Below are 27,355 nucleotides of genomic sequence, written 5' to 3'. Positions count from 1 at the left end.
ATGTTTTTCATTTCTGCATTACTTTTTCATGGAAGCAAACTCAAAGCACTTCGATTGCTAAAAGATAATCAAACCTTAACCCTTTAACTGCTCTGGATGTGTTAACGTGCGTGCCTTTGTAACTGTCCCTGTGTGCTCTGAGCGTGTTTATGCGTGCCACCAGTCCTTCTACCTCGTACTCTGAACGTGTCTACGCATACACACATTCAGAGTGCCAATTAGGACTGGTGGCGCGCGTAAACACATTCAGAGCAGTTAAAGGGTTAAATTGTAATTAACACAGTGGTGAAGATAGCTGATTCCTCGTCAGTTACAAGTTATTGATCTGAATTCTGCTGAATACCATCTGTTAAATGATCATGAATGCCTGCAACAGCAACCATTATCTCGCAAATGTCAATGTAGTGGTCTATAGCCAAAATTAGAGAAGTGCATAAAAGAAGAAAAAAAGCAGAAGATAGTGAGATATTTTTGTCAAGATCGAAATACTCATGTTGCCAAGAGTGAGCACATTTTTCAATTTAGCAGGACGGCAATGCTACTCGAATTTGAGTTATACACTGTTGGACAAAAAAGTGATTGTACACAAGGGAGGAAGAAACAAAACAAAATGAAACTCAACTGGTAGAGAGCATATGTGACTTCCTTTTAGTGATGACAGTGTAGAGTTAAATTTACAAAGAATTTGGCAGTATGATGAGTATTAAGTTGCAGCACCTTGGCATGGATGCATGTAGCTATTGCGGTGGGAGGGATTTCATAAAACCATTGTAGCATCTCCTAATGCATGCTGGCCCAAAACTTTCGTAAATTGTCATCGATATAATGGATTCTGGCACTGGGACTGAGTTGATGTCCCAGCTGGTCCCACACAGGTTCTATTGGGGACAGATCTGGGGATCTTACTGGTCATGGGAGTACCTTAGCATTGCAAAATCAGTTCATAAAGACATATGCTATTTGTGGACAAGCATGTTACTGCTGAAAAGTGGCTACACAATACTGGCACATACGAGGTAATACACAAGGATGCAGGATGTCTACAACATACTGATGTGCCAGCAGTATTTCCTCAATCATTGCCAAACATGACCTGAAGTCATACCCAAAGGCTTCCCATACCATACCATAATGCCAGGAGAAATACCACTGTGCCTCTCCAAAACACTGGATGAAAGAGACCTCTCACCAGGTTGCCAGCATACTCACCAATAATGATCATCTGGGGTAGTGCAGAGCCTGATGCCTCACTCAGTGCAGTGCGACACTATTCATCAACAGCCCCTGCTTTCTGGTCATGACATTTCAAATACAGCCATTTGTGTTGCAATGTTAATGGCAGCTTAGGCATGAGATAGTAATTCGCTAGCCTGACTGCTGCTGATCTTCAATTGATATTGTGGGATGGTACAGAATGTTGCAGGGAGTCCTTCACTTGTTCTTGGATGTCGGCACAGACGTGAAGGAATGACAATGTACTTCGTGCACAATATGACTATCCTGTCTTGTTGTGGTCAGACATGAACAAACAGAACCTTGTAGATGAGTATGCCTGCCCTCACATTCCTATGCAATCCAACATCAGGCCACTGTCACAGCCAAATGCCCCACAAATTTGAATATTTCATGATTCAACCAGCCAGTTAAATGGAGACCCACAATGAGTCACCTTTCAAACTCTGTAATGTGCTGAAAACTCCATTCACAGTAATCGCTCAACATTTGATGCTGTTTCTGCTTTGTATATCCTACGAGGCCTGGTAACAACACTAAACATCAGCTACACTAATGCATTCTGGTGCCTCATTATATCTGCTACAGTAGTGATTTGCCTAATCATTTACATACCCACTGATTGTGTGTATGTTTATGAAATTAGATGGTCGTCCAACCATGTCTCCAGGGTGATTATCTTTTTTTAGGAGGCAGTTTAATTACAAATTTTACAAACCCCTGTTGTGGCTATGTTAACATTCTGTTGTACCGGTTAGACAAGGGCAGTAAACTTTCGGTAGTTGGATCTACTGGATGATTTGAATATAGTTCTGGGCAGTTTCCCTCATTCATTCACACAAATTGTGGGCATTACTTGACCTTCACAAAGGCAACCCAAAAATGTGACTTTGGAGGTAAGTGTTCAATGTATAAAATGTTGCATGAAAATAACACAATACATCAATTAGCATGACCAGAATATGTAACCTTTCTGAAGGAACAAACCATTACAGACATCATTTTTGAATAAGCATTTCCAAAGCTTATTTTCCGATTCTTTCGTTATTGAAGAGTCTTTGCCACTCTCTCTCTTCAACTGATAGTTTTTTATCGATACCTGACAGGATTGTCTCAGTTCTAATTTTTGTTCTATTTCAAATGTGTATTTTTCAGCATCATCTGATTTTAATTTGTTTATGAATAAATATTTCTTCTGTGACCGAACTATACCTTCATTTCTTTAACCTTATGATAATTTTATTGGACCCGTGCAACATCTCAGCATATGCCACATGAACTTAAATTGAACAAGTAAAAATGTGTCAACCGTAGTCATTTTAATAATATATGAGTATGTAGTTACCTTCAACTAATAAAATAATGCTCATCAAACAATAGGAAGTCCAGGATGGAATAGCAATTTTATTATGAAAATGATAGATCGCTACACACCACAGAAAGGTGGTGGTGAGTTGCAGAAAGGCACAATGAAAAATGCTAAACAGAGGGATGGTCAATATCCAAGCAAGCGTAAGACAGGACTGGTCATTTGAAGCAAAAGGCTTCATATGGACGTATGCCCTATTCTGAATAGATTCCGAGATAGTGACATTTATTGTCACTTCTGTACATTTTTCTTGAGTACCTCAAAAACTATTGCCTCTAGTGCAAATGTATTGCAGTAGAAAATTAAAATGCATTAAATTTCCTACAAAAAAAGGTCCTGTTTATTATTTCTCTCCAACTAATAGTTTGCGCAAAGAGGGCAAGAGAAAATTGAAAATCTTGAGCAACTCACATGTGCTGTAGCTTAGGTGGTTTTTGTAGTTCAATTTGATGTAGTTTCCCGATTCTATAAGCCACATATGTCACACATCAAATTGTTCACCTGTACTTCCTTTACAGTTCTATGGTACAATGTAAACAATGACAATGTAATGAATGATACAGAAAAAAAGTTACATTAAATGTTTTCTGTCGTGGAAACCATCCAGAATATAGCCTATGTCCGTAAGAAGTCCTTTACTTCAAATTACCATTCCTGTCATATTCCTGAATATTGAACATTCCTCGCAGGACACACTGAATATATATAACATCAGAAATCTAAAATATCTTGGATTATTTGAAATAAAAACCAAGCAGCTTACTGAGTGTTATAGAAATAGTGTTACCATACTACTACTACTACTACTACTAGTAGTAGTAGTAGTAGTAGTAGTAGAATAATCATTGTTACTGCTTTTATTATTATTATTATTATCATCGTCTTCTTTCCTTTCTCAGACCTTAGGTCTGGTTAAAAATGGAAAGTGACGCGGACCTTGATCAAGCGTGACTTCCTTTTAATTGTACGGTATATGTTATATTGCATTTAGGAACTTTCGGATAATTGAACATGTATCAATAATTACGGATTTCTGTAGTTGTATATATAAGTTTGGATGTAGCTGTATTGCATTGATGTACTGGTGGATATTGTGTGGTATGACTCCTGTAGTTGATAGTATAATTGGTATAATGTCAACTTTATCCTGATGCCACATGTCCTTGACTTCCTCAGCCAGTTGGATATATTTTTCAATTTTTTCTCCTGTTTTCTTTTGTATATTTGTTGTATTGGGTATGGATATTTCGATTAGTTGTGTTAATTTCTTCTTTTTATTGGTGAGTATGATGTCAGGTTTGTTATGTGGTGTTGTTTTATCTGTTATAATGGTTCTGTTCCAGTATAATTTGTATTCATCATTCTCCAGTACATTTTGTGGTGCATACTTGTATGTGGGAACGTGTTATTCTATAAGTTTATGTTGTAAGGCAAGCTGTTGATGTATTATTTTTGCTACATTGTCATGTCTTCTGGGGTATTCTGTATTTGCTAGTATTATACATCCGCTTGTGATGTGATCTACTGTTTCTATTTGTTGTTTGCAAAGTCTGCATTTATCTGTTGTGGTATTGGGATCTTTAATAATATGCTTGCTGTAATATCTGGTGTTTATTGTTTGATCCTGTATTGCAATCATGAATCCTTCCGTCTCACTGTATATATTGCCTTTTCTTAGCCATGTGTTGGATGCGTCTTGATCGATGTGTGGCTGTGTTAGATGATACAGGTGCTTGCCATGTAGTGTTTTCTTTTCCCAATTTACTTTCTTCGTATCTGTTGATTTTATGTGATCTAAAGGGTTGTAGAAGTGGTTATGAAATTGCAGTGGTGTAGCCGATGTATTTATATGAATGATTGCTTTATGTATTTTGCTAGTTTCTGTTCGTTCTAGAAAGAATTTTCTTAAATTGTCTACCTGTCCATAATGTAGGTTTTTTATGTCGATAAATCCCCTTCCTCCTTCCTTTCTGCTTAATGTGAATCTTTCTGTTGCTGAATGTATGTGAAGTATTCTATATTTGTGGCATTGTGATCGTATAAGTGTATGGAGTGCTTCTAGGTCTGTGTTACTCCATTTCACTACTCCAAATGAGTAGCTGTCAATTCTGTTTTCAGTATTTTTGTTAGTCTTTGTCTATATTTTTCTTTTAGTTCTTCTTTAATATTTGTAATATCTATTCCTATTTTTTGTCTGTATCCTAGATATTTATAGGCATCTGTTTTTTCCATCACTTCTATGCAGTCGCTGTGGTTATCCAATATGTAATCTTCTTGTTTAGTGTGTTTTCTCTTGACTATGCTATTTTTCTTACATTTGTCTGTTCCAAAAGCCATATTTATATCATTGCTGAATACTTCTGTTATCTTTAGTAATTGGCTGAGTTGTTGATTTGTTGCTGCCAGTAGTTTTAGATCATCCATGTATAGCAGATGTGTGATTATTTTGTGTTGGTATGTTCCAGTAATATTGTATCCATAATTTGTATTTTTTAGCATGTAGGATAGTGGGTTCAGAGCAAGGCAGAACCAGAAAGGACTTAATGAGTCTCCTTGGTATATTCCACGCTTAATCTGTATTGGCTGTGATGTGATATTATTTGAATTTGTTTGGATATTAAGTGTGGTTTTCCGATTTTTCATTACTATGTTTAGGAACTGTATCAATTTAGGATCTACTTTGTATATTTCCAATGTTTGTAGTAACCATGAGTGGGGTACACTATCAAAAGCTTTTTGGTAATCAATGTATGCGTAGTGTAGCGACCTTTGTTCAGTTTTAGCTTGATATGTCGCCTCTGCATCTATTATCAGTTGCTCTTTACATCCTCGTGCTCCTTTGCAACAGCCTTTTTGTTCTTCATTTATAATTTTGTTCTGTGTTGTATGTGTGATTAATTTCTGTGTAATGACTGAAGTTAATATTTTGTATATTGTTGGTAGACATGTTATGGGGCGATATTTAGCTGGGTTTGCTGTGTCTGTTTGATCTTTAGATTTCAGATAAGTTATTCCATGTGTAAGTGTACCAGGGAATGTGTATGGGTCTGCAATGTAACTGTTAAATAATTTAATGATATGAATATAATAGAGGGAAACATTCCACGTGGGAAAAATATATCTAAAAAGAAAGATGATGAAACTTACCAAACAAAAGCGCTGGCAGGTCGATAGACACACAAACAAACACAAACATACACACAAAATTCTAGCTTTCGCAACCAATGGTTCCTGACGAGGCAACCATTGGTTGCGAAAGCTAGAATTTTGTGTGTATGTTTGTGTTTGTTTGTGTGTCTATCGACCTGCCAGCGCTTTTGTTTGGTAAGTTTCATCATCTTTCTTTTTAGATATATTTTTCCCACGTGGAATGTTTCCCTCTATTATATTCATATCATTAATTTGAAGCCAACAATCACGTTTGTTATTGTTATCGTTATTGTTATTGTCACTGTTACATTTCGAAGTCTTTTCTGTCGTCTTATTTCCTCCTTCTGTTTTTGCCAGCAGTTTCACTTTCTATTCACCTTCTCCTTTTTTACCGTAATCCAGTATACAATTTTATCCCGTCGATATACACTCAATAATACATGTTAAATAATTTAGTTAGATGTGAATGTGTTGAGGTGAATTTCTTTAGCCAGAAATTTGCTATTTTATCTTTTCCAGGAGCTTTCCAATTGTGAGTAGAATTAATTGCTTGGGTGACTTCATGTTGCAAAATTATCACTTCAGGCATTTGTGGTATCATCTTGTATGTGTCTGTTTCTGCTTGTATCCACCGTGCATGCCTGTTATGTTGTACCGGGTTTGACCATATGTTGCTCCAGAAGTGTTCCATGTCTGTTATGCTTGGTGGATTGTCTATTTTAATGTGTGTGTTATCTATTGTCTGGTAAAATTTCTTTTGGTTTGTGTTGAATGTTTGGTTTTGTTTCCTTCTATTTTCACTTTTTTTGTATCTCCTAAGTCGTTTGGCCAATGCTTGTAATTTCTGCTTCTTTTCATCTAATTGCTCTATCACTTCTTGTTGTGAGATTTTACCTAACCTTTTTCGTTTCTTTTTTTTCTTTTCTGACATTTAATTTCTTATAAATTGTGTTAGCTGTCCGATGTCTTTTCTCAGTTTTTCTATTCTGATCTGTAGCCTGTGTTGCCATGCTGGTTTTGTGGGTTTATTCTGTGTGTTGGTTGGTTCTGATCTCTGCCTAGTGTGTATATTTAGTGTAGTGAGTGCTCCTATATAAACCAGTAGTTGTAACTCTTCCATAGTTGTGTTTTTATTTATTTTGTTGTGTATGATTGTGTTGATAGTTTTTATTGTTGTTTTGACTTGTGGGTTATTTGGTGGTCTATGCAAGAATGGTCTAATGTCTGTATCTGTGTCTTTGTATTCTATATATGTTAGCTGAAATTTTTCTTCTATATCTAACATGTGTGTCACTTCATGTTCTATTTGTGCTTGTTCTGGTGGCTGTCTTAAGATTTAGTTTTCCTCTGATTGTTTAATTGATGCGTGTTGTTTTTTGTTTGTTTGTTTGCTCTGGGATGTTTGAGTCCATTACTGTATTTTCTTCTTGTTGTTCTGATTGCACATTATTTTGTTCCAGTATTTGTTGTACTTGTTGTTTGATGTTTTCTAATTCTGACTGGGGTATCCTGTTATTTTTGATTATTACACGGATCTGATCAGCTAGTCGTCATTATGTTAAAAATTTTAATTCTGGGTATCTGGTAATAAATGTTGTGTATACTTGTGATCTGTATCCAGTTGTGTTGGTTCCTAGGTTTGTTGCTTGGTAATAACAGAACATGAGGTGTCGATTAACTTCATCTGACCATCCCATCCTCTGTCTTTGTTTTCCTTCTAGGGTGGTTGCAGGAAGCATATCCTGCAAAACACCTCTATTTGGACTTAAATCATTTTCCAGTTGGCTAGCAGTGTCGTTACCATTGTGGGCGGGCATAGGGTTCCAGCGTCATCCCCGACCATGACGGCGCTTGTCCGAGGCTTCTTTAGTTCTGTCCTGAACCAAGTAATCACACTAAAACGGGGGTTAGCCCTATTAGTGGTTTGTTCTTTTCGTCGCCTTTTACGACTGGCAGAACATACCGGAGGCCTATTCTTTTCCCGGGCCTACACGGGGATTATTATTAGTCTATTACTGTCAGTTTTGAAGGACCAGTGATAGTGTAAACAATACATTAGTTATACTCAAGCTCCAGCAGGTCTCTGTTTCATTATATTTAGTACAGCCTGATTCCAGTAGAATTCTTACATCGATCAGAATAATCACATCGAAAAAAGGAAGGCACTTGTTCATAGTTGACTGTTCTGCTCTGGTTGTTTACAAGAAATGTAGATGTAAATGTACATATATGTCTGTACTCTGAAAACCACTTGGAAGTGTGTGGCAGTGGGTACTTTCCATTGTACAACATATTAGCATTTATTCCCATCCCATTCACATGTAGAGTGTAGAAGAAAGACCACTTACATGCCTCCCTGTGCACTACAATTAGTCTAATCTTGTCTAGCCCATATTTCATGAATTGAAGCTGCCATTAGTTCCTTGTCTGAACTTGTTTAGTTGTATATAATTGCTCTTTTCTAACAAACAGATAAGAGATATAAGTATTGTTGGAGAATGATTGAATGTACAAACTGTTTCTTCACTTCGATGCTGTAAAGACAAAGTAATAATTCATTTTTGTGGCTCAGATATTGTCATGTAATGGTAAGTGATCTTGAAAATCTCAGTTCTATATAAAATTTGTTACGTGGAAGTAAGTGATGTGTGGGACTTCTGTAGTCTGTGAATTCTGCAATCAATATTAAATTCTTTCAGATGAGGTGGGACCCCACTCGGCCTGCACCAACTTTGAAAGACTTTGACAGGAAGCTAGCAGATGCTGATTCCTATCTACAGATGGTCATTGACCAAGTACAGGTACTGTATGTAAAATCGAAGAATAATTTGTGATACGATAAATCAAAAAACTTTTTTAGAGGTTACAGAAAATGGAGAAAAGAGAAAGTTGAGGATTTAAGAAAGAGTGTCTAGTGAAGAACATAATTTGAAGAACATAATTTGAAACCAGGTGAGATACAGGTCTTTCTCACTATTATCTATAACATTGATTTTTGCTCTGTTGCAAGAACTAAACTGGGGCAGTACTTGTCAGTCCCACTTTGTAAAGGAACATTTAAATGTAGAGATGAGCTTTGGTACAATAATTTTAATTTCTTTGTCATCCATCAGTGTCCAGATGGTAACTTAAATCTTGTTAACTGCCTTCAAGTATGTCCAAATTTCTTTGGGGTTTGTGAGACTTCTTTTGATAAAATGCTGCTGCAGTAATCATAGAAGGTTTCATACATTGCTCCTTTGATGCCCAGGTAAGATTTGTTTTGTGGCTCCTTTAGCCACTCTTTCTTTAACATTTTACTTACAGAGACTTTATATCACGGGGAATCCCTCCCATCATGAACTGTAGTGCTTGGCAGATATCAGTCCAGTGCTTGGTGAACTGTTGTTCTAAACTTATTTCAGCCACAGATCCACTACATACTCCTATCCAGAGGTAAAAGTTCGAAATTCATTCATGTAATAACACTATTGCTTCTTCATCTTGTTTATGGAGCATATTGTTTTAGTTCAGCCTTGTATTTCAGTAATTATTGTCAAAGGTTTCCTACTATTGATTCTAGCTACTCATCAGAGAATTCGTTTAGTATTGTTTCACAAAATCCCTTACGTCCACCACCTACAAAGTTGTAAAAGTCAATGGATCTTGATTGTTAAGTCTCTTCCAATGATGGCAGTATGTATTGAGAACATACACGCTAGTGAATTGAGGTTTTCTTGGAATTTCTTTGATGCATTTGAGGATGAGTCTAATGGTCAGTGAAGGATCTAATTATTAGTTCATGCCCACCCTTAATGCTGACTCTTGTCCAGTCAATCTCGCTTGCAGCCTCCAATTTAACACATTGGATTTGGGTTGGTAAAGATATCACCAGCATTTCTCATTAGGCTATCTGTTTGACAAGCACTTAGTTGCCCCAAAAATATCATAGCTGTCTATTTTGGGTTTTATTAGCTTTCTTTATCTAATATATGTGACCTCCACTGCTTTTTTAGGAATGCTTTGAACTCTAGCACTTCGCTTTGAGTGCTTCAGGAGTTGATCTTCAGAACTATAATAGTCCCATCTGTGGGGACATTCCTTTGGATCTTACGCTTGTACATCAAGGTCTCCTACAGCTACGGGCAGCTAGACTGAATGGAGACTTGTTTAGCCATTAAAATAAAAAGTCACTTCTGTGCACTCCACCGAGAGCCAGCCACCTGGATAGCAGCCTCTGATATGTTGTTTAGCTCTGACCCAGTTAGAGGGGCTAAGATTCCCACGCTATAGCACAAAATCTTGAAAATTTCAACCCAGCCAGTCAAAACGGGGTGGGGGTGGAGGAGGGGGGGAGGGGGGTAAAATGAAAAAAGTTTGTCACTGAGCAGGGTTTTGCTGAACAGGACATCTGGATTATAGGTCTGTTGGTGTGAAATTTAATGCCATTCATATTCTCCGCTGGGCATTAGAAGGTAGAAATATGATATCAGTTATATTAATATAGACAGAAAATGCAGAGAAACCGATACCAGGACTAAGATAAATTTACAAAGATCAGTTGAATACACATTGTAGGTCGCAAAAAGTAGATGAAATACAAAAATATAAGTGGTACCTATAATCCCTTGAAATTATATCTCTAACCAGGTTTTGTGTTAAAAAATTACAGTCATAATCTGTAGAATATTCAAATGCTGGATGCAGCTGTAGGGCTCATATGAATTACATTAAGCACAGTGCTGTACAACTTTTGAAAATATTAAAAATCCAGTAGATTTATTAAACTCCATCACTGTAGTAGTTTCTAGCAAATACAGATGACTCACAGGTTTCACTTGTCACTAGTAAGAATGATAATCCAACTCATTACTGCTCTTCATTTAAATAGCCTCCAATCAGTTAATAGTGATGTACCTGCTGTGATACACTTTTTAAATATTACTTCTGCTACATTTGTTTATTGTAAAGGAATATGGTGTGTAAAGGAATATGGTGAACCTTGATTCATGTCTCAATAAAAGAAAAGTTGATAATTTTTCCTGTTCAGGTCCATATGATGTCAGTATTTTATTATTAGCATGTTGCATTTGCAGACATGTAATTAGTCTGGCATAACTAATCCATTTTTGTATGTAAAAATGTGGGAGAGGAAATGATTGTGGAGTTAGTAATTTAATTCTACTACAGGTGTGAAATTGATGCTACTTACAAAAAGTTATTTTATGAGAAAATATTGCAAATTCCATGGATGTACATTTAATAAAGGATGATACAAACTGGAAACCTACAGAAAAAATTTTACCAGTACTGTTCTTTTTGGTCGGATTCATGACTCCTGATACATTAAATTTCCCAATAGCCCATCTATGAATGGGAATTGTTGATGAGAAAGATGGCAGGAGATCTGAAGTAGGACTACATTAGAGATCTTGCTTGAGTGTCTCAACATTCCTGGCCACCAGGGCCCTTCGTTGTTTGAGCCTTTCTCTTTGTAACCCTCTTTCTAGTGCTCAAAGAATTACGAAAAAAAAAAAATAATCTGAAAGTTACTTCATATTTTTGAGCCTTATTCTTGTAGTTACCCCCTTTATTTCAGATACCCCGTGGAGAACTTACAAAAGTCTGTAAAATGAATGTGATGTTCTGATGATGATGGTGGAGGAGGAGGAGGATGTGGAGGAGAGAGATGGCTTAAAATTTACTGGGTTATGTAAGATCACTCAACACCTTGCTTGAGAGATGTAATGCAAGACCAACATAACGAGGAATTATGCCTATTTATTCAAAAGTAACAAAGTTTAAAAAATGAATGATTCAAGAAGTACTACAAATAGTGCGACACAGTTGTCACAAAAATATAAAGAAAGGCATAGGTTTATTTTCGTCAATGAAAAATATTATTGTCGGAATAGCTACATTTTCAGTTGATGCAGTGGAACTTGAGTCAGTAGTTTGTATAGTGATGTATTTGTCTTCACCTTTGTGAACATATACCCTTCCATTAAGTTAAGTGTATCACAAGTGTACTTAATATATTTAACGTGCAATGTACACAATTTTCCATTTGTACCAGCCAGCAGATCAGCTCACACACAAACCTGTAACTTGTGACTTGAGGAGAACAACCTAAGTTACATTCCCATTTTCATGCTCCTTTTCAATTAAAGAACATTGCTTTCTACAGTATATTTTGGTTGCACCTGTTTTTGTAAAGGATGGGGATCAGACACCTAATATAACGTGTGCTTCATATGCAATTAGTTCACTTATGTAAAAGTTAGTTGGTTATTGTATGTGAATTTAAGTGGGAAACATGGGTAGAAACCGTGACAATTACTTTCACAATGAATCGACAGTTGCCAGCAGTTATTCAGTAAAAATCATTAATAATTAGTCAATTGGTGCACATTGGTTTGAAGTAAGTAAGAAAGATAATAAGTTATTGAAAAACAGAAGTGCCTAAAACAAAGTAAGTCAAGCTATTCTCTTGCTTGGTGAGAGATATAACTTTCACCCATGTGAAACAGAGTGCTATTTCCCTTCCACTTGTAACTGCTGCATTTCATCATCTGACTTATTTTCTTTCAGGCCTTGGAACAGCGTACGCTGCCTCAACATCCACCGGCTTCAGCTACAGCACTGGCTAGGTGTAATAGAGCTAGAGACCATGCAAATGTGAGTGCACAGCAGAAAGATATCAACAGCAATATTTGGAAGTAGTGCCTACTTTTTGCGATAGCAAAGTACGTGAATCCCAGTCTCTTTGGCAGTAGCACAAGACACACATGGTGGTTCGTTTATCAACATACACAGCCCAGTAATTTTCTGATGACTATTATATTTACACTAAAATGAATTCTTCATGCCTCCCATAACATTATACAAGTTTTCTTGGCATGATGGATTAGCGATATGCTTCCAAGTATACAGTCCAGTTGTTGTATGTTACGAACAATGTTTCAGTGACCAACCTAGTCGTGTTCTTCAGGTACTGTGATGTATGTTCTTATGTGTTCTCATTGCCACACTGGATTAGTTTTCGAAATATTGTGCATAAAATTGAAGTGATGATCCAGTTGAATGCCCAAAGTGCGTAATTAAGATTACACAACTTCCACGTTCTCAACATTGCTACATTATTTTCGGTGTAAAAAAAAATAGTGCTAACTTCCATCTTCAGATTATTTGTTATATGTTAAATACATTTTTGCAGCATATTTCGTAACCGTAATGTTACGAATGAAGTATACATAGAGAAAGAAAGATATTTTGTTTAATACCAAAGCTGCTATTGATTTCATGGTTGACTAGTCTCGTGCTTTGTCCATTTTCACAAGCCGTCCTTTCTTCCTTTTTTCTTCCTTTTTTCTTCCTTCTTTTTTTTCTTTTTTTCTTTCTTGCTTTTTTCTTTCTTGCTTTTTTCTTTCTTGCTTTTTTTCTTTCTTGCTTTTTTCTTTCTTGCTTTTTTCTTTCTTGCTTTTTTTTTACTTTCTCGCTTTTTTTACTTTCTCCCTTTTTTTTTACTTTCTCCCTTTTTTTTTTACTTTCTTGCTTTTTTTTACTTTCTTGCTTTTTTTTACTTTCTTGCTTTTTTTTACTTTCTTGCTTTTTTTTACTTTCTTGCTTTTTTTTACTTTCTTGCTTTTTTTTACTTTCTTGCTTTTTTTTACTTTCTTGCTTTTTTTTACTTTCTTGCTTTTTTTTACTTTCTTGCTTTTTTTTACTTTCTTGCTTTTTTTTCCTTTCTTGCTTTTTTTTCCTTTCTTGCTTTTTTTTCCTTTCTTGCCTTTTTTTTCCTTTCTTGCCTTTTTTTCCCTTTCTTGCCTTTTTTTCCCTTTCTTGCTTTTTTTTCCCCTTTCTTGCTTTTTTTTCCCTTTCTTGCTTTTTTTTCCCTTTCTTGCTTTTTTTTCCCTTTCTTGCTTTTTTTTCCCTTTCTTGCTTTTTTTTCCCTTTCCTGCTTTTTTTTCCCTTTCTTGCTTTTTTTTCCCTTTCTTGCTTTTTTTTCCCTTTCTTGCTTTTTTTTCCCTTTCTTGCTTTTTTTTCCCTTTCTTGCTTTTTTTCCCCCTTTCTTGCTTTTTTTTTCCCCTTTCTTGCTTTTTTTTCCCCTTTCTTGCTTTTTTTTCCCCTTTCTTGCTTTTTTTTCCCCTTTCTTGCTTTTTTTTCCCCTTTCTTGCTTTTTTTCCCCTTTCTTGCTTTTTTTTCCCCCTTTCCTTGCTTTTTTTTCCCCCTTTCTTGCTTTTTTTTTCCCCCTTTCTTGCTTTTTTTTCCCCCTTTCTTGCTTTTTTTTTCCCCCTTTCTTGCTTTTTTTTCCCCCTTTCTTGCTTTTTTTTCCCCCTTTCTTGCTTTTTTTTCCCCCTTTCTTGCTTTTTTTTCCCCCTTTCTTGCTTTTTTTCCCCCTTTCTTGCTTTTTTCCCTCTTTCTTGCTTTTTTCCCCCCCTTTCTTGCTTTTTTTCCCCCTTTCTTGCTTTTTTTTCCCCCTTTCTTGCTTTTTTTCCCCCTTTCTTGCTTTTTTTTCCCCCTTTCTTGCTTTTTTTCCCCCCTTTCTTGCTTTTTTTCCCCCCTTTCTTGCTTTTTTTCCCCCCTTTCTTGCTTTTTTCCCCCCCCTTTCTTGCTTTTTTCCCCCCCTTTCTTGCTTTTTTTTTTCCCCCCTTTCTTGCTTTTTTCCCCCCCTTTCTTGCTTTTTTCCCCCCTTTCTTGCTTTTTTTCCCCTTTCTTGCTTTTTTTTCCCCCTTTCTTGCTTTTTTCCCCCTTTCTTGCTTTTTTCCCCCCTTTCTTGCTTTTTTTCCCCCCTTTCATGCTTTTTCCCCCCCTTCCTTTGCTTTTTCCCCCCCCCCCCCTTTCCTTGCTTTCCCCCCCCCCCTTTCTTGCTTTTTTTCCCCCCCCCTTTCTTGCTCTTTCCCCCCCCCCTTTCTTGCTTTCCCCCCCCTTTCTTGCTTTTCCCCCCCCTTTCTTGCTTTCCCCCCCCCCTTTCTTGCTTCCCCCCTTTTCTTGCTTTTTTTCCCCCCCCTTTCTTGCTTTTTTTCCCCCCCTTTCTTGCTTTTTTCCCCCCCTTTCTTGCTTTTTTCCCCCCCCTTTCTTGCTTTTTTTTCCCCCCTTTCTTGATTTTTTTCCCCCCCTTTCTTGATTTTTTTTCCCCCCCTTTCTTGCTTTTTTTCCCCCCCTTTCTTGCTTTTTTTCCCCCCCCTTTCTTGCTTTTTTTTCCCCCCCCTTTCTTGCTTTCCCCCCCCCCCTTTCTTGCTTTCCCCCCCCCCTTTCTTGCTTTCCCCCCCCCCTTTCTTGCTTTCCCCCCCCCTTTCTTGCTTTCCCCCCCCCCTTTCTTGCTTTCCCCCCCCTTTCTTGCTTTCCCCCCCCCCCCTTTCGTGCTTTCCCCCCCCCTTTCGTGCTTTCCCCCCCCCTTTCGTGCTTTCCCCCCCCCCTTTCGTGCTTCCCCCCCCCCTTTCTTGCTTTTCCCCCCCCCCCTTTCTTGCTTTTTTTTTCCCCCTTTCTTGCTTTTTTTTCCCCCTTTCTTGCTTTTTTTTCCCCCTTTCTTGCTTTTTTTTTCCCCCTTTCTTGCTTTTTCTTTCCCCTTTCTTGCTTTTTCTTTCCCCTTTCTTGCTTTTTCTTTCCCCTTTCTTGCTTTTTCTTTCCCCTTTCTTGCTTTTTCTTTCCCCTTTCTTGCTTTTTCTTTCCCCTTTCTTGCTTTTTCTTTCCCCTTTCTTGCTTTTTCTTTCCCCTTTCTTGCTTTTTCTTTCCCCTTTCTTGCTTTTTCTTTCCCCTTTCTTGCTTTTTCTTTCCCCTTTCTTGCTTTTTCTTTCCCCTTTCTTGCTTTTTCTTTCCCCTTTCTTGCTTTTTCTTTCCCCTTTCTTGCTTTTTCTTTCCCCTTTCTTGCTTTTTCTTTCCCCTTTCTTGCTTTTTTTTTCCTTTCTCTCTCTGTCTCTCTCTCTGTCTCTGTCTCTGTCTCTCTCTCTGTCTCTGTCTCTGTCTCTGTCTCTGTCTCTCTCTCTCTCTCTGTCTCTGTCTCTGTCTCTCTCTCTCTCTCTGTCTCTGTCTCTGTCTCTCTCTCTCTCTCTCTCTGTCTCTGTCTCTCTCTCTCTCTCTCTCTCTCTCTCTCTCTCTCTCTCTCTCTCTCTCTCTCTCCTCTCTCTCTCTCTCTCTCTCTGTCTGTCTCTGTCTCTGTCTCTCTCTCTCTCTCTCTCTCTCTGTCTCTCTCTCTCTCTGTCTCTCTCTCTCTCTGTCTCTGTCTCTCTCTCTCTGTCTCTGTCTCTGTCTCTCTCTCTCTCTCTCTCTCTCTCTCTCTCTCTCTCTGTGTCTCTCTCTCTCTCTCTCTCTCTCTGTGTCTCTCTCTCTCTCTCTCTCTCTCTGTGTCTCTCTCTCTCTCTCTGTGTCTCTCTCTCTCTCTCTCTGTCTCTCTCTCTCTCCCTCTCTCTCCCACCGCCTCCCCCTCCCCTCTTTTTTAGAAACCTTTTTTCAATTTGTTTTCAAATTTTACTTTGCTGTATGTCAGACATTTCATATCCCCGGGTAAGTGATCAAAAATTTCAACTGCAGTGTTGTGCATTCCTTTCTGTGTTACAGAGAACCTTAATGTGGAGCAGTGAATATCATTTTTCCTTTTGGTGTCTTAATTATGTACATAATTGTTCTGTTTGAACTTCAGTGGATTATTTACAACAAACCTCACGAAAGAATAAATATACTGCGAGTATTCAGAGCTCCCAACTTCATAAAGAGTCCACAATTGTAGTTACACTTTATTTTATTGTGTTAGTCTAAGTGCATAATCTATATTTTTCTTAATTGTGGTACCTTCATTATCAAGCATGATGTGACGATATAAATAGAACTGTCAACACCAGACATAAGCTACATACAAAATATGTATGTAGTTACCATATACCTTAGATATATATCTGAGATTGCTAGATGATACTGCCATGAGGAAATTAGTGACTTCCAACAACAGTTTAACCATATGAACACTAACATAACAACAGCATTAACTTCCTCGACCTAATTGTAATGAACGTGGACTTTCTACATACTTTCATTATCTTCTGCGTATCCACAACTACAGGTATCATCATTCATAGTAGCAAAAAGAAATCAAATACAAAACACAAAAGTGTTAAAGACAAAACCACACTGAAAATGACTGAAACAAAAAAGAAAGATAAATTTGCAGTACACCCATACTGGAGACATGTATCAGAATAAACAGTACACTAATGAAAGCAAACATCAAAATAGGGTTCTATACAAAAACCACATTAGGAGCCAACTTTATTCATAAAATAGGAAAAACTCAATTATGCAACCACTCTAGTGTTTCCAAAACGTAATGCAACAAATGTAATAAAGCTTACATTGGACAGACAGAGGCAGAACATTTAAAATGTAAATCATGCACATACATCAACTTAGTACAGTAAAGTGTAACTACAATTGTGATACCCGTTAATGCAGGTCTTAAATACACTAAAATGCAATGACATTAACAGAACTGTCCACACCTACTAAATATGTAAGTAGTTGCCATATGAATCATATTGTCAATGATACCTTTTTTTTAATCCAATTCTGGTGCGTCCACTCATAAATCATTCTGTTCTCTATAATAGGCAACTTGTGAAAATTGGCAAAACCCAAAACAAGTCAGCCAGGAAATAAATAACAGCTATGGTATTAAAAAAAGTCTTCTCTTCAGTATTTGAGAGCTGCAAGATGTGTCATACATAGAGATTTGCCTCGTATTGCCATCTAGTGCACACAGTTACAAACAATTCGTCAACTCCATCTACACAAGTCACAGTCATTGCATTTTATTACATGAAACATGTGAATTTTCCATTATGTTTCTAATAGCAGTTAAAAGTCTTGATACCAAATGTTCAGAAAATGAATAATTCACCATTGACTGGCTTCTTGTTTCAGTAGAGCACCAATTAGCCAAAAGTTGATCAACCGAACAACCATTTAAACTGAACTTTCATTCGCTTATGCTTATCCTTTCCTCACCTCCCTCCGCGCTATCCCTACAGTGTTCATCCCTCATCCACCATAACAGTAACGCAGAGGTTGCCTTCAATAGTAAAAATTTACTCTCTTTTATGAGCACTTCTGTAAACTTTGCCACGTAAAGTAAACGTGCAGTATAAAATGCATAAACATAACTGTGTTATCCTTTCCATGAGAGATATATACAAGATTAATAAAAGATTGGAAGAAGATGGATCTGCAAACAAGCTATATAATGAGTACAAAGTTGTTAAGTTGACAGTTACAGATAGAAAAAAAAAGACAAGCATCACAATGAATATGATTAAGAAGACGTTCAAGAATGGATGAGCGTTGATGATGCAGATTAGGGCGCAAAATCATGCAGGATAGCAAAATTGAAAATCCTGTCACTGATGCTGGCAGCATTTCAAATATTGGTTCAGAAAATGAAGCTGAAAATATACTGGCTGCTTCTGAAACATTTACATGTTCAGATACTGCCTTGCCGTGGTTTGAGGCTCAAGGTGAAAGCAACCAGTATCAAATTCCTGTCCTGAAAAAAGTGGGTGACTTAGCTGCTTGTAAGCAGGTAGACTTTCTAAAATAGATCAAAATTGGGGATTGTTTAAGTGTTAATTCTGTGTACATGCGAAATGCATGTGTGTTACATGTTGTTTATTTACTAGACTGTACTACATACTTTCCTACTGTACTTAACTTTATAATAATAAGATATATATGTTATTATTGTTATACAGTGTGAACATTAATAAAACTAACAAACTGCAGGGACTGATTCCCGACTGGAAATGGAGGATAAAAGGTCCTATGAACAAATGTCTAGAAATGAATCATTGCCACCATTGATGGCATTAATGAATGAAAGTTCATCTGACCACATGATGTGTGTTCCTTGTGTGTTGCAGGCTATGGGATTGACACAGCATACTATAAGCAGCAGATGGTCTGGTATTCATGGGAACAAGCCAAGATGGTGTTTGTGTATGTCCAAGCAGATGGAAATGGTCGAGAGGCAACATGACTACACCAAAACAAGTACCCTCACAGACACCAACAACATAACACAACATTTCAAGCCCTTTTTGGGTGTTAATGTAATCATGGGTCCTTTCAGACAGATGAATGTGCAGAGAGGTGGCTAACTGTATGTACACCTGATTTGGAGGACTAGGTTCTACAGGATACTAAATGAACCCTATTACAAGTTCTAGGCAAATGGCCCACCAGTGTCGTGTAAGCCAGAGTACAATTACATGTGTCCTGCACGACAACTGCTAGTATACCTATCACCTGCACTCCCACAGAAACTACTGTGAACATCTTGCGATGCAGCTCTGTTGTGTTTTGGGAAGATTTGTTGTCATTGCGTGCACACTGTCCCTTTCCGAACACACATTCATAGGTCCTTCTTTCCTCTATTTCGAGTCGGGAATCCATCCCTACAGTCTGTCGGTTTTATTAAGTTCACCCTGTATGTAGTGTTATTCGTATACAAATGTATACACTTCAATTATCCAAATAAACTGGTTTTCCTAAAACCCGTGTCCCTCAGTTTGGATAATCGCTGCTCTAATTTTTTTTCATGCTATCGAAAGTTTCTTTTGTTTTGTTAGGTGACAATAATACAAATTACCTGGCAATGGGAAAAACGTTTGGATCTAGCCCTCTGTTGTTCCATGACTCTTCAATTTTATATATTTATATAGTGTGATTCTGTCACACTTTACCAGTCCTATTTCTCAAAAATAGCTTTCCTAAAGGTCTTTGGGTAAAATAAGTTTTCAGCAAGCCATAAAGGATTTGTTGCACTTCATATAACACACAGGCTGAGGGAGGCAAGGCCATTCCCAGATTTTTGACTGGGAAAATAATGCAAAATTTCTACCATTGAGTAGAGTGCTTACTGTGTGCGTCTTTACTGTCTCATAAGTTATTTGCCACACTCAGATACCATCCAACCCAGAAGAGGTGAGTGAGAATGGTTGATGGTGTTATTTGCATGTTCTTCCTCTTCTTTTTGCCATCCACTGTCTAACATGAGATGTTTTGCTAAAAATAAAGACAATATGAAATTTTGTAGTAATGTTTTCCTTTCATTTTTTTATTTGTGGAGTAGTAGCTTATTCTAACAAAGGGGCATTTGAAATGCGTATAGTGCTCAGAAAAAAGTCAACAGGGTTGGATATAGATGAGCAAAGAATGACATGTTTTTCAGCAGTATTTACTGTAACACAATAGTAGCCAGATCGGATGAACCCAAAATTGTTATAATCATACCAGCAGCTATTTTTCAGGTGGCAGAAGTTGAGAGCATCATAGCATTTGAAATTGATTCTATAGAATAATGTTAAAAGTTGTGTGTACAGACTGTTAAGGTAAGAAATGAAGTGATTCCCCACATAACTGGCGAGGAGAGGAACGTACTGAGAAGGGGACAGCGTGATAGGACATGTTTTATAATGGAGGAATAAGCTGTAGAGAGTAAAAGGCTGCAGAGCATAAAAATGGTAGGGGAAAACGGGTTGGAATATATCCAGCAAATAGTTGAGATTAAAGAGGTAAACATTATTCTTCCTGCGCTAAACCTTGACTTAAATGTACATTATATGATCAAAAATGTACGAACCTACTAGTGAACATTAATATGTGGTATGTCCACCCTTCACCTGCATGACGACTTCAGTGAAATCGACATTGTAACTCATCCCAAAGGCGTTTCATTGGGTTCACTTTGGCTCTGGCAGGCAAGTCCATTTCAGGAAATTTTTTGTCAAAAGACTATTGCCTCACAGATGATGCTTCGTGATAGGGTGCATTGTCATTCTGATACAATAACCATCATCTCTGAACGGTCATTCTACTATATGCAGTACGTAGTGTTGTAAAATTTGTTTCTTATCCTACTGCATTTAGCATTTTCTTTAAGTGCAATAAGGGTCCACATCCTAACAATGAAAAATAGACCCGTACAATAACAAAGTCACCTCTGTACTTCACTTTGGCTCTACACAGTATGGCAGGTGATATTTTCCATGCGTTAGTCAAACCCAAATCCTTTCATTGGGTAGCTACAGAGTATAGCATAATTCATCAGTCCAAACAACTAATTTCCAGTCATCCACTGAGCAATGGCTTCACTGTTCACACTGACTATATAAGTGTGTGGCTGATGAGGAGCTGCTCGACCATTCTACCCCCGTCTTTGTAACTCCCTATGCACAGTCATTGTCCCAATCATACTGCTAGTACCACTTTGGAACTCTCAAGTGATTCCTTCCACTGATAAGTGATTTTTTTTTACATTCACCCTCCACAATGCCCAGCAGTCTCTACTGTCAGTACATGGTCTTCAATTAGCTGTGGTTGTTCCTTCACATTTCCACTTCACAGTTCCATCACCAAAAGCTAGCTTGGGTGGATTTAGAAGTGTTGCAATGTCACTGATGGATTTGTCAGGTAACATCCAATGGCTAGTCCATGTCGAGAGTCAATGAGCTCTCCTGATTAAACCAGTTTGCTGTTAGAGCCTTTCCTCAGAGAACGCAGTACTCCAGGCTCCTTTTATTCTTGCAGGTCCACCTCTCATGGCATCTGTTGGTCAATTTCACATTACATAGAAATGTCTGAGCACTTTTGATCATATACTGTGTCTTCTCCATTTATAATTAGAAATCAGCAAGAGTATCTCAAAATGATTTTCTCATTCCACATGCACACACGTCACGTAAGTTTGCCCCCCCCCCCCCCTCCCCCTCCAGCAGACACACCACAATAGTTTCCACTGAACATTAAAAATTGGCATGACAGTGAACTGAAACAGAATAATGAACACGTGAATGGTTACAATAACATAATGCCCCTCTATAATCATATTGACAGAAGTATTTATTCAAAGCATGTTTTGTGTATATATATATATATATATATATATATATATATATATATATATATATATATATATATATATATATATATATATATATATATATATATATATATATAGAGAGAGAGAGAGAGAGAGAGAGAGAGAGAGAGAGAGAATGAAATATAGAAAGTATGGAAAGCATGTGTACAACAGCAATTAAATTCTGTGCCTGTTTTTCTATTTAAGAGGTGTAATCCCATGTTTTGTAACTGTAAAGTTTGTTTTCGTGTAGTCTGTAGCATAGTTGTCATTTATTTTGAACAGACAGCTGCTCACCTCAGTAGGAGTCGGCCTCTATTGGTGACAAGTCAGAAGGTTAGCAAGTTGCATATTTATGTTTCTCTCTGTGCTTCCATAGTTCACTTGTTAAGTTAGTTACGTTACACTACTGGCCAATAAAATTGCTACACCAAGAAGAAATGCAGATGATAAATGGGTATTCATTGAACAAATATATTATACTAGAACTAACATGTGATGACATTTTCACGGAATTTGGGTGCGTAGATCCTGAGAAATCAGTACCCAGAACCACCACCTCTGGCCGCAATAACGGCCTTGACATACCTGGGCATTGAGTGAAACAGAACTAGGATGGCGTGTACAGGTACAGCTACCCATGCAGCTTCAACCCGATACCACAGTTCATCAAGAGTAGTGACTGGCATATTGTGACGAGCCAGTTCCTCAACTACCATTGACCAGACGTTTTCAATTGGTGAGATATCTGGAGAATGTGTTGGCCAGGGCAGCAGTCGAACATTTTCTGTATCCAGAAAGGCCCGTACAGGACCTGCAACATGCGGTCAAGGATTATCCCTGCTGAAATGTAGGGTTTCACGGGGATCGAATGAAGGGTAGAGCCACGGGTCGTAACACATCTGAAATGTAACGTCCACTGTTCAAAGTGGTGTCAATGCGAACAAGAGGTGACCGAGACGTGTAACCAGTGGCACCCCATACCATCACGCCGGGTGATAAGTCAGTATGGCCATGACGAATACACGTTTCCAATGTGCATTCACCGCCATGTCGCCAAACACGGATGCGACCATCCTGATGCTGTAAACAGAACCTGGATTCATCCGAAAAAATGACGTTTTGCTGTTCGTGCACCCTGGTTGGTTGTTGAGTACACCATTGCTGGCACTCCTGTCTGTGATGCAGCGTCAAGGGTAACCGCAGCCATGGCCTCCGAGCTGATAGTCCATGCTGCTGCAAACGTCGCCGAACTGTTTGTGCAGATGGTTGTTGTCTTGCAAATGTCCCCATCTGTTGACTCGGGGATCGAGACGTGGCTGCACGATCCGTTACAGCCATGCGGATATGATGCCTGTCATCTCGACTGCTAGTGATACGAGGTCGTTGGGATCCAGCACGGCGTTCGGTATTACCCTCTTGAACCCACTGATTCCATGTTCTGCTAACAGTCATTGGATGTCGACCAACGTGAGCAGCAATGTCACGATACGATAAACCGCAATCGCGATAGGCTACAATCCGACCTTTATCGAAGACGGAAACGTGATGGTACGCATTTCTCCTCCTCACACGAGGCATCACAACGTTTCACCAGGCAACGCCGATCAATTGTTGTTTGTGTATGAGAAATCGCTTGGAAACTTTCCTCGTTGTCAGCACGTTGTAGGTATCGCCACCGGCGCCAACCTTGTGTGAATGTTCTGAAAAGCCAATCATTTGCATATCACAGTGTCTTCTTCCTGTCGGTTAAATTTCGCATCTGTAGCACGTCATCTTTGTGGGGTAGCAATTTTAATGGCCAGTAGTGTAGAATGGATAGGATACAAGCATGCTATGTCTGGACACATCAGGAGGTAGTCACAGTTCACAAACAGCTGAAGCCCCCCAGGGGGTCCACAACTCTTTTGTGGACACGTGCGTAGCGAGCACGGGACCCCGAGCTAATGTGGCCTTCCTTCTTTTCCGGGCTGCATACCACCCCTTTCCGTATCCTTCCCCATCCCCCATCTTGGCCCCCCCCCCCCACCTCTGGCTCTTCCCTTCCCTTTCTCCCCCTCTGGGAGTATGGTTTATGCCTACGTCCGGAGACGGACGCTTGTAAATGTACCGCACTCTTCGCCTTCCTTGCTTGTATGTCTTCATCTTTCTTCGTCCTTCTCTTTTCCTTACCTCTTCTCTTTACCTCTTCTCTTTACCCTTTTCTCCGCTGCGGCGTTTGAGACCTCTCTTCTTTCCTTTCCCTGTCTCTTTCTTCCTCCCTGTGCGTGTCTGAAGGCCGACCCACGCACTTCCATGCGTAGCCGGTGACGGGGTAACGTGTAATTCCCCGCCCGGGTAGACAGGTAGGACACGTACGTACCCCCTGGTAACGGCCAGGCCCAGGGAGGGGTGATTACCCGAGCTGATACCTTCCGAAAGTGCCGAATGGTCCCTCCGTCCGTTTGTCGGGAGGTGTGACCTGAGGTGTGAACAATCACCTAAGGCGGGTGTGCCCTCGGTGAGGGACCCCACAAGGAAGGAGCGCGCCATCGGAGATGCCGGTAATCATGGGGGATTCTTCCGCAATGGTTTCCTCACCTTCCACTATGTCTGCTCACAAACGTAAGTTCACTGAGTCTCAGCCACAGTCAGTTCTTCGATCGTTGCCACAGTTCCTTGTTGTTTCTCGGTCTGACGAAGGTCACGACTTTTCCACGGTCAACCCTTTCATTATTCAGAAAGGTGTCGACGCAATTGCGGGTCCTGTAAAGTCTTGTTCCAGATTACGGAATGGCACCCTGTTGTTGGAAACACACAGTGCCCTCCAGGCTCAAAAATTGCTGCGTACTTCTCTGCTCCACACCTTCCCTGTCCGGGTGGAACCGCACCGTACCTTAAATTCCTCACGTGGAGTCGTTTATACACGCTCCCTCGATGGATTGTCTGACGAAGAAATTCAGCACTACCTGTCTGACCAGGGTGTCACAGCTGTTCATCGGGTTATGAAAAGGGTTGACTCGAACATCATTCCAACCCGCAATGTCTTCTTGACATTTGACAAAGTTCAACTCCCATCAAAAATCAAAGCAGGCTATGAGATAATTTCCGTTCGCCCTTATGTCCCAAACCCTACGCGTTGCAATCAATGTCAGCGGTTCAATCACACCAGCCAGTCCTGTTCCAATCCGGCCAAATGTGTTACGTGTGGCAAGGATGCCCATGAGGGTGCTTGTCCACCTCCATCCCCTCGCTGCATCAACTGTATGGGTGACCACGCTGCTTCCTCTCGAGATTGCCCCGTTTTTAAGGACGAAAAACTCATCCAGGAAATAAGAGTGAAGGAAAAGGTGTCGACCTTTGCTGCTCGAAAGTTACTCGCCAGTCGACAGCCCACCGTGCCTCAGAAAGGAAAATACAGCACTGTCCTTGCTTCTCCTCGGCCAACAAAGGAGGCGGCCACGCAGACTTGCGACCTCACCTTTAGTACCACGGTCGTCAGATCGGCCAGCGCAAAGATCGCCCGTTCAACCTCACCACTTTCGCCTGCCCACTCAATGGCTCACCCTTCGTCGGGTTCTGCTAAATCTCGAGCCCAAAAGTCAGACGCCAAGTCTTCGAAAAAAGAGCATTCTCGTGAAGAGTTTTTACGTACCGCAACTTCACAACCATCGGTTCCTCCTTCATCTAAACATCATACTTCCAAGAAGGCTACGAAGAAACACAGTTCCTCTCCTTCTCCGCCAAGGCGTGTCCCATCTACAGCACCACCTGGCGGAAATCGCCCTCGGCCGTCTTCTGTGTCGCCGAGGCGCACTGCTGGTGGCCGGTCAACTGGCCGATCGTTGGTGGCTGGAGCTGCTCCTGACCAACCTATGGATCAGGATCTTCTGCCTTCGACTGAATGCCATTCCATGCTGTCGGTCGCAAGCTCTGAGCAGTCGTTGAATTGACAGCACCCTTGGTCACGTTCCTCCATTTTCTGTTCACCCTATGTCCATTATCCACTGGAATATCCGCGGCATTCGAGCCAATCGGGATGAATTGTCGATCCTCTTACGATCCTACTCGCCGGTCATCTTCTGTCTTCAGGAAACAAAGCTGCGTCCCCATGACCGCTTTGTTCTCCCTCATTTTCAGTCCGTCCGATATGACCTCCCCTCTGTTGAAGGCACTCCAGCCCATGGAGGACTCATGGTTCTGCTTCATGATACTCTCCATTATCACCCACTCCCCTTAAACAGTTCCTTCCAAGCTGTCGCCGTCCGTCTTTCCCTTTCTGGATACACGTTCTCTCTTTGTACGGTATACATTCCATCGTCCACACCAATGGCACGAGCTGATCTCCTTCATCTTCTTGGTCAACTTCCACCCCCCTATTTGCTGGTTGGGGACTTCAATGCCCACCACCCGCTTTGGGGATCTCCACATCCTTGTCCACGTGGCTCACTATTGCTAGACGTCTTCCACCAAGCGGATCTAGTTTGCCTCAACACTGGGGTCCCCACATTTTTGTCTGCCTCCACGACAAATTTATCTCATTTGGACCTTGCGGTCGGTACTGTTCCGCTAGCTCGGCGCTTCGAATGGTTCGCCCTTGATGATACACACTCGAGTGACCACTTTCCATGTGTTCTTCGACTGCAGCCTCAACTGCCCTACATGCGCTCGCGACGCTGGAAGTTTGCCCAAGCCGATTGGACACTTTTTTCGTCTCTAGCGACATTCGATGACCGTCGCTTTCCCAGCGTCGACGATGAGGTCACACATATTACCGATGTTATTCTCACAGCTGCGGAACGTTCAATACCACGCACCTCCAAATTGCCCCGGCGCCCCCCAGTTCCTTGGTGGAACGAGGCATGCCGTGACGCAATATGTGAGCGGCGACGTGCTCTTCGCATTTTCCGTCACCATCCAACTTTGGCAAACTGTATCCGATATAAGCAGCTCCGTGCGCGATGCCGTCGCGTCATCCGCGATAGCAAGAAGGCAAGCTGGAAATTCTTTATTAGCTCATTTAACACCTTCACTCCCTCCTCGGAAGTTTGGAGTCGGCTTCGACGGTTCTCAGGCGCGCCTAGTTTCTCCCCGGTCTCTGGGCTCACTGTCGCGCATGATACCTTAGTGGACCCCGTCGCAATTTCTAACTCATTGGGTCAGCACTTTGCTGAGATTTCGAGTTCTTCAAATTACCCGCCAGCGTTTCTCCCGACGAAACGTGCAGCGGAAGTGCGACATCTTGCTTTCTCCTCTCAAAATCGCGAAAGCTACAATACTGTTTTCTCCATGCGGGAACTCCAACATGCCCTCTCTTCTTCTCGCTCCTCCGCCTCAGGACCGGATGGTATCCATGTCCAAATGTTGCTGCATTTATCAACCCATAGCCTGCGTTACCTCCTTCGCCTTTACAATCGAATTTGGACCGACAGTACCTTTCCCAGGCGATGGCGGGAAGCTATTGTCGTTCCCGTTCCGAAACCTGGAAAGGACAAACATCTCCCCTCTAGCTATCGCCCCATTTCTCTCACGAGTAGTGTCTGTAAGGTTTTGGAGCGTATGGTGAATTACCGTTTAGCTTGGTGGCTGGAATCCCGCAGTCTTTTAACACCAGCCCAATGCGGATTCCGAAAGCATCGTTCTGCCGTTGACCATCTTGTTGCTCTCTCCACTTATATCATGAACAATTTTCTCCGGAAACGTCAAACGGTAGCAATATTTTTTGATCTGGAGAGAGCATA

The 27,355-nt window shown here is 40.1% G+C and overlaps 1 protein-coding gene across 4 annotated transcripts in view; it reads left to right on the top strand.

Moving 5' to 3' along the window:
• The window catches only part of LOC124797845 (oxysterol-binding protein-related protein 9), a 513,791-nt gene that overhangs the window by 183,006 nt on the left and 303,430 nt on the right, over nt 1–27,355 (top strand). For all 4 annotated transcript variants that reach the window (XM_047260898.1, XM_047260896.1, XM_047260897.1 and 1 more), the window contains exons 3-4: nt 8,452–8,553; nt 12,323–12,409. In XM_047260898.1, coding sequence (XP_047116854.1) covers nt 8,452–8,553; nt 12,323–12,409 — 189 coding nt within the window. The remainder of the gene's footprint in view (nt 1–8,451; nt 8,554–12,322; nt 12,410–27,355) is intronic.

This window comes from Schistocerca piceifrons, chromosome 5 (assembly GCF_021461385.2).
Source record: "Schistocerca piceifrons isolate TAMUIC-IGC-003096 chromosome 5, iqSchPice1.1, whole genome shotgun sequence".
Classification (NCBI taxonomy): Eukaryota; Metazoa; Arthropoda; class Insecta; order Orthoptera; family Acrididae; genus Schistocerca; species Schistocerca piceifrons.
Note: the sequence above shows the minus strand (reverse complement) of the source record. Positions and strands in the feature narration are given on the sequence as shown.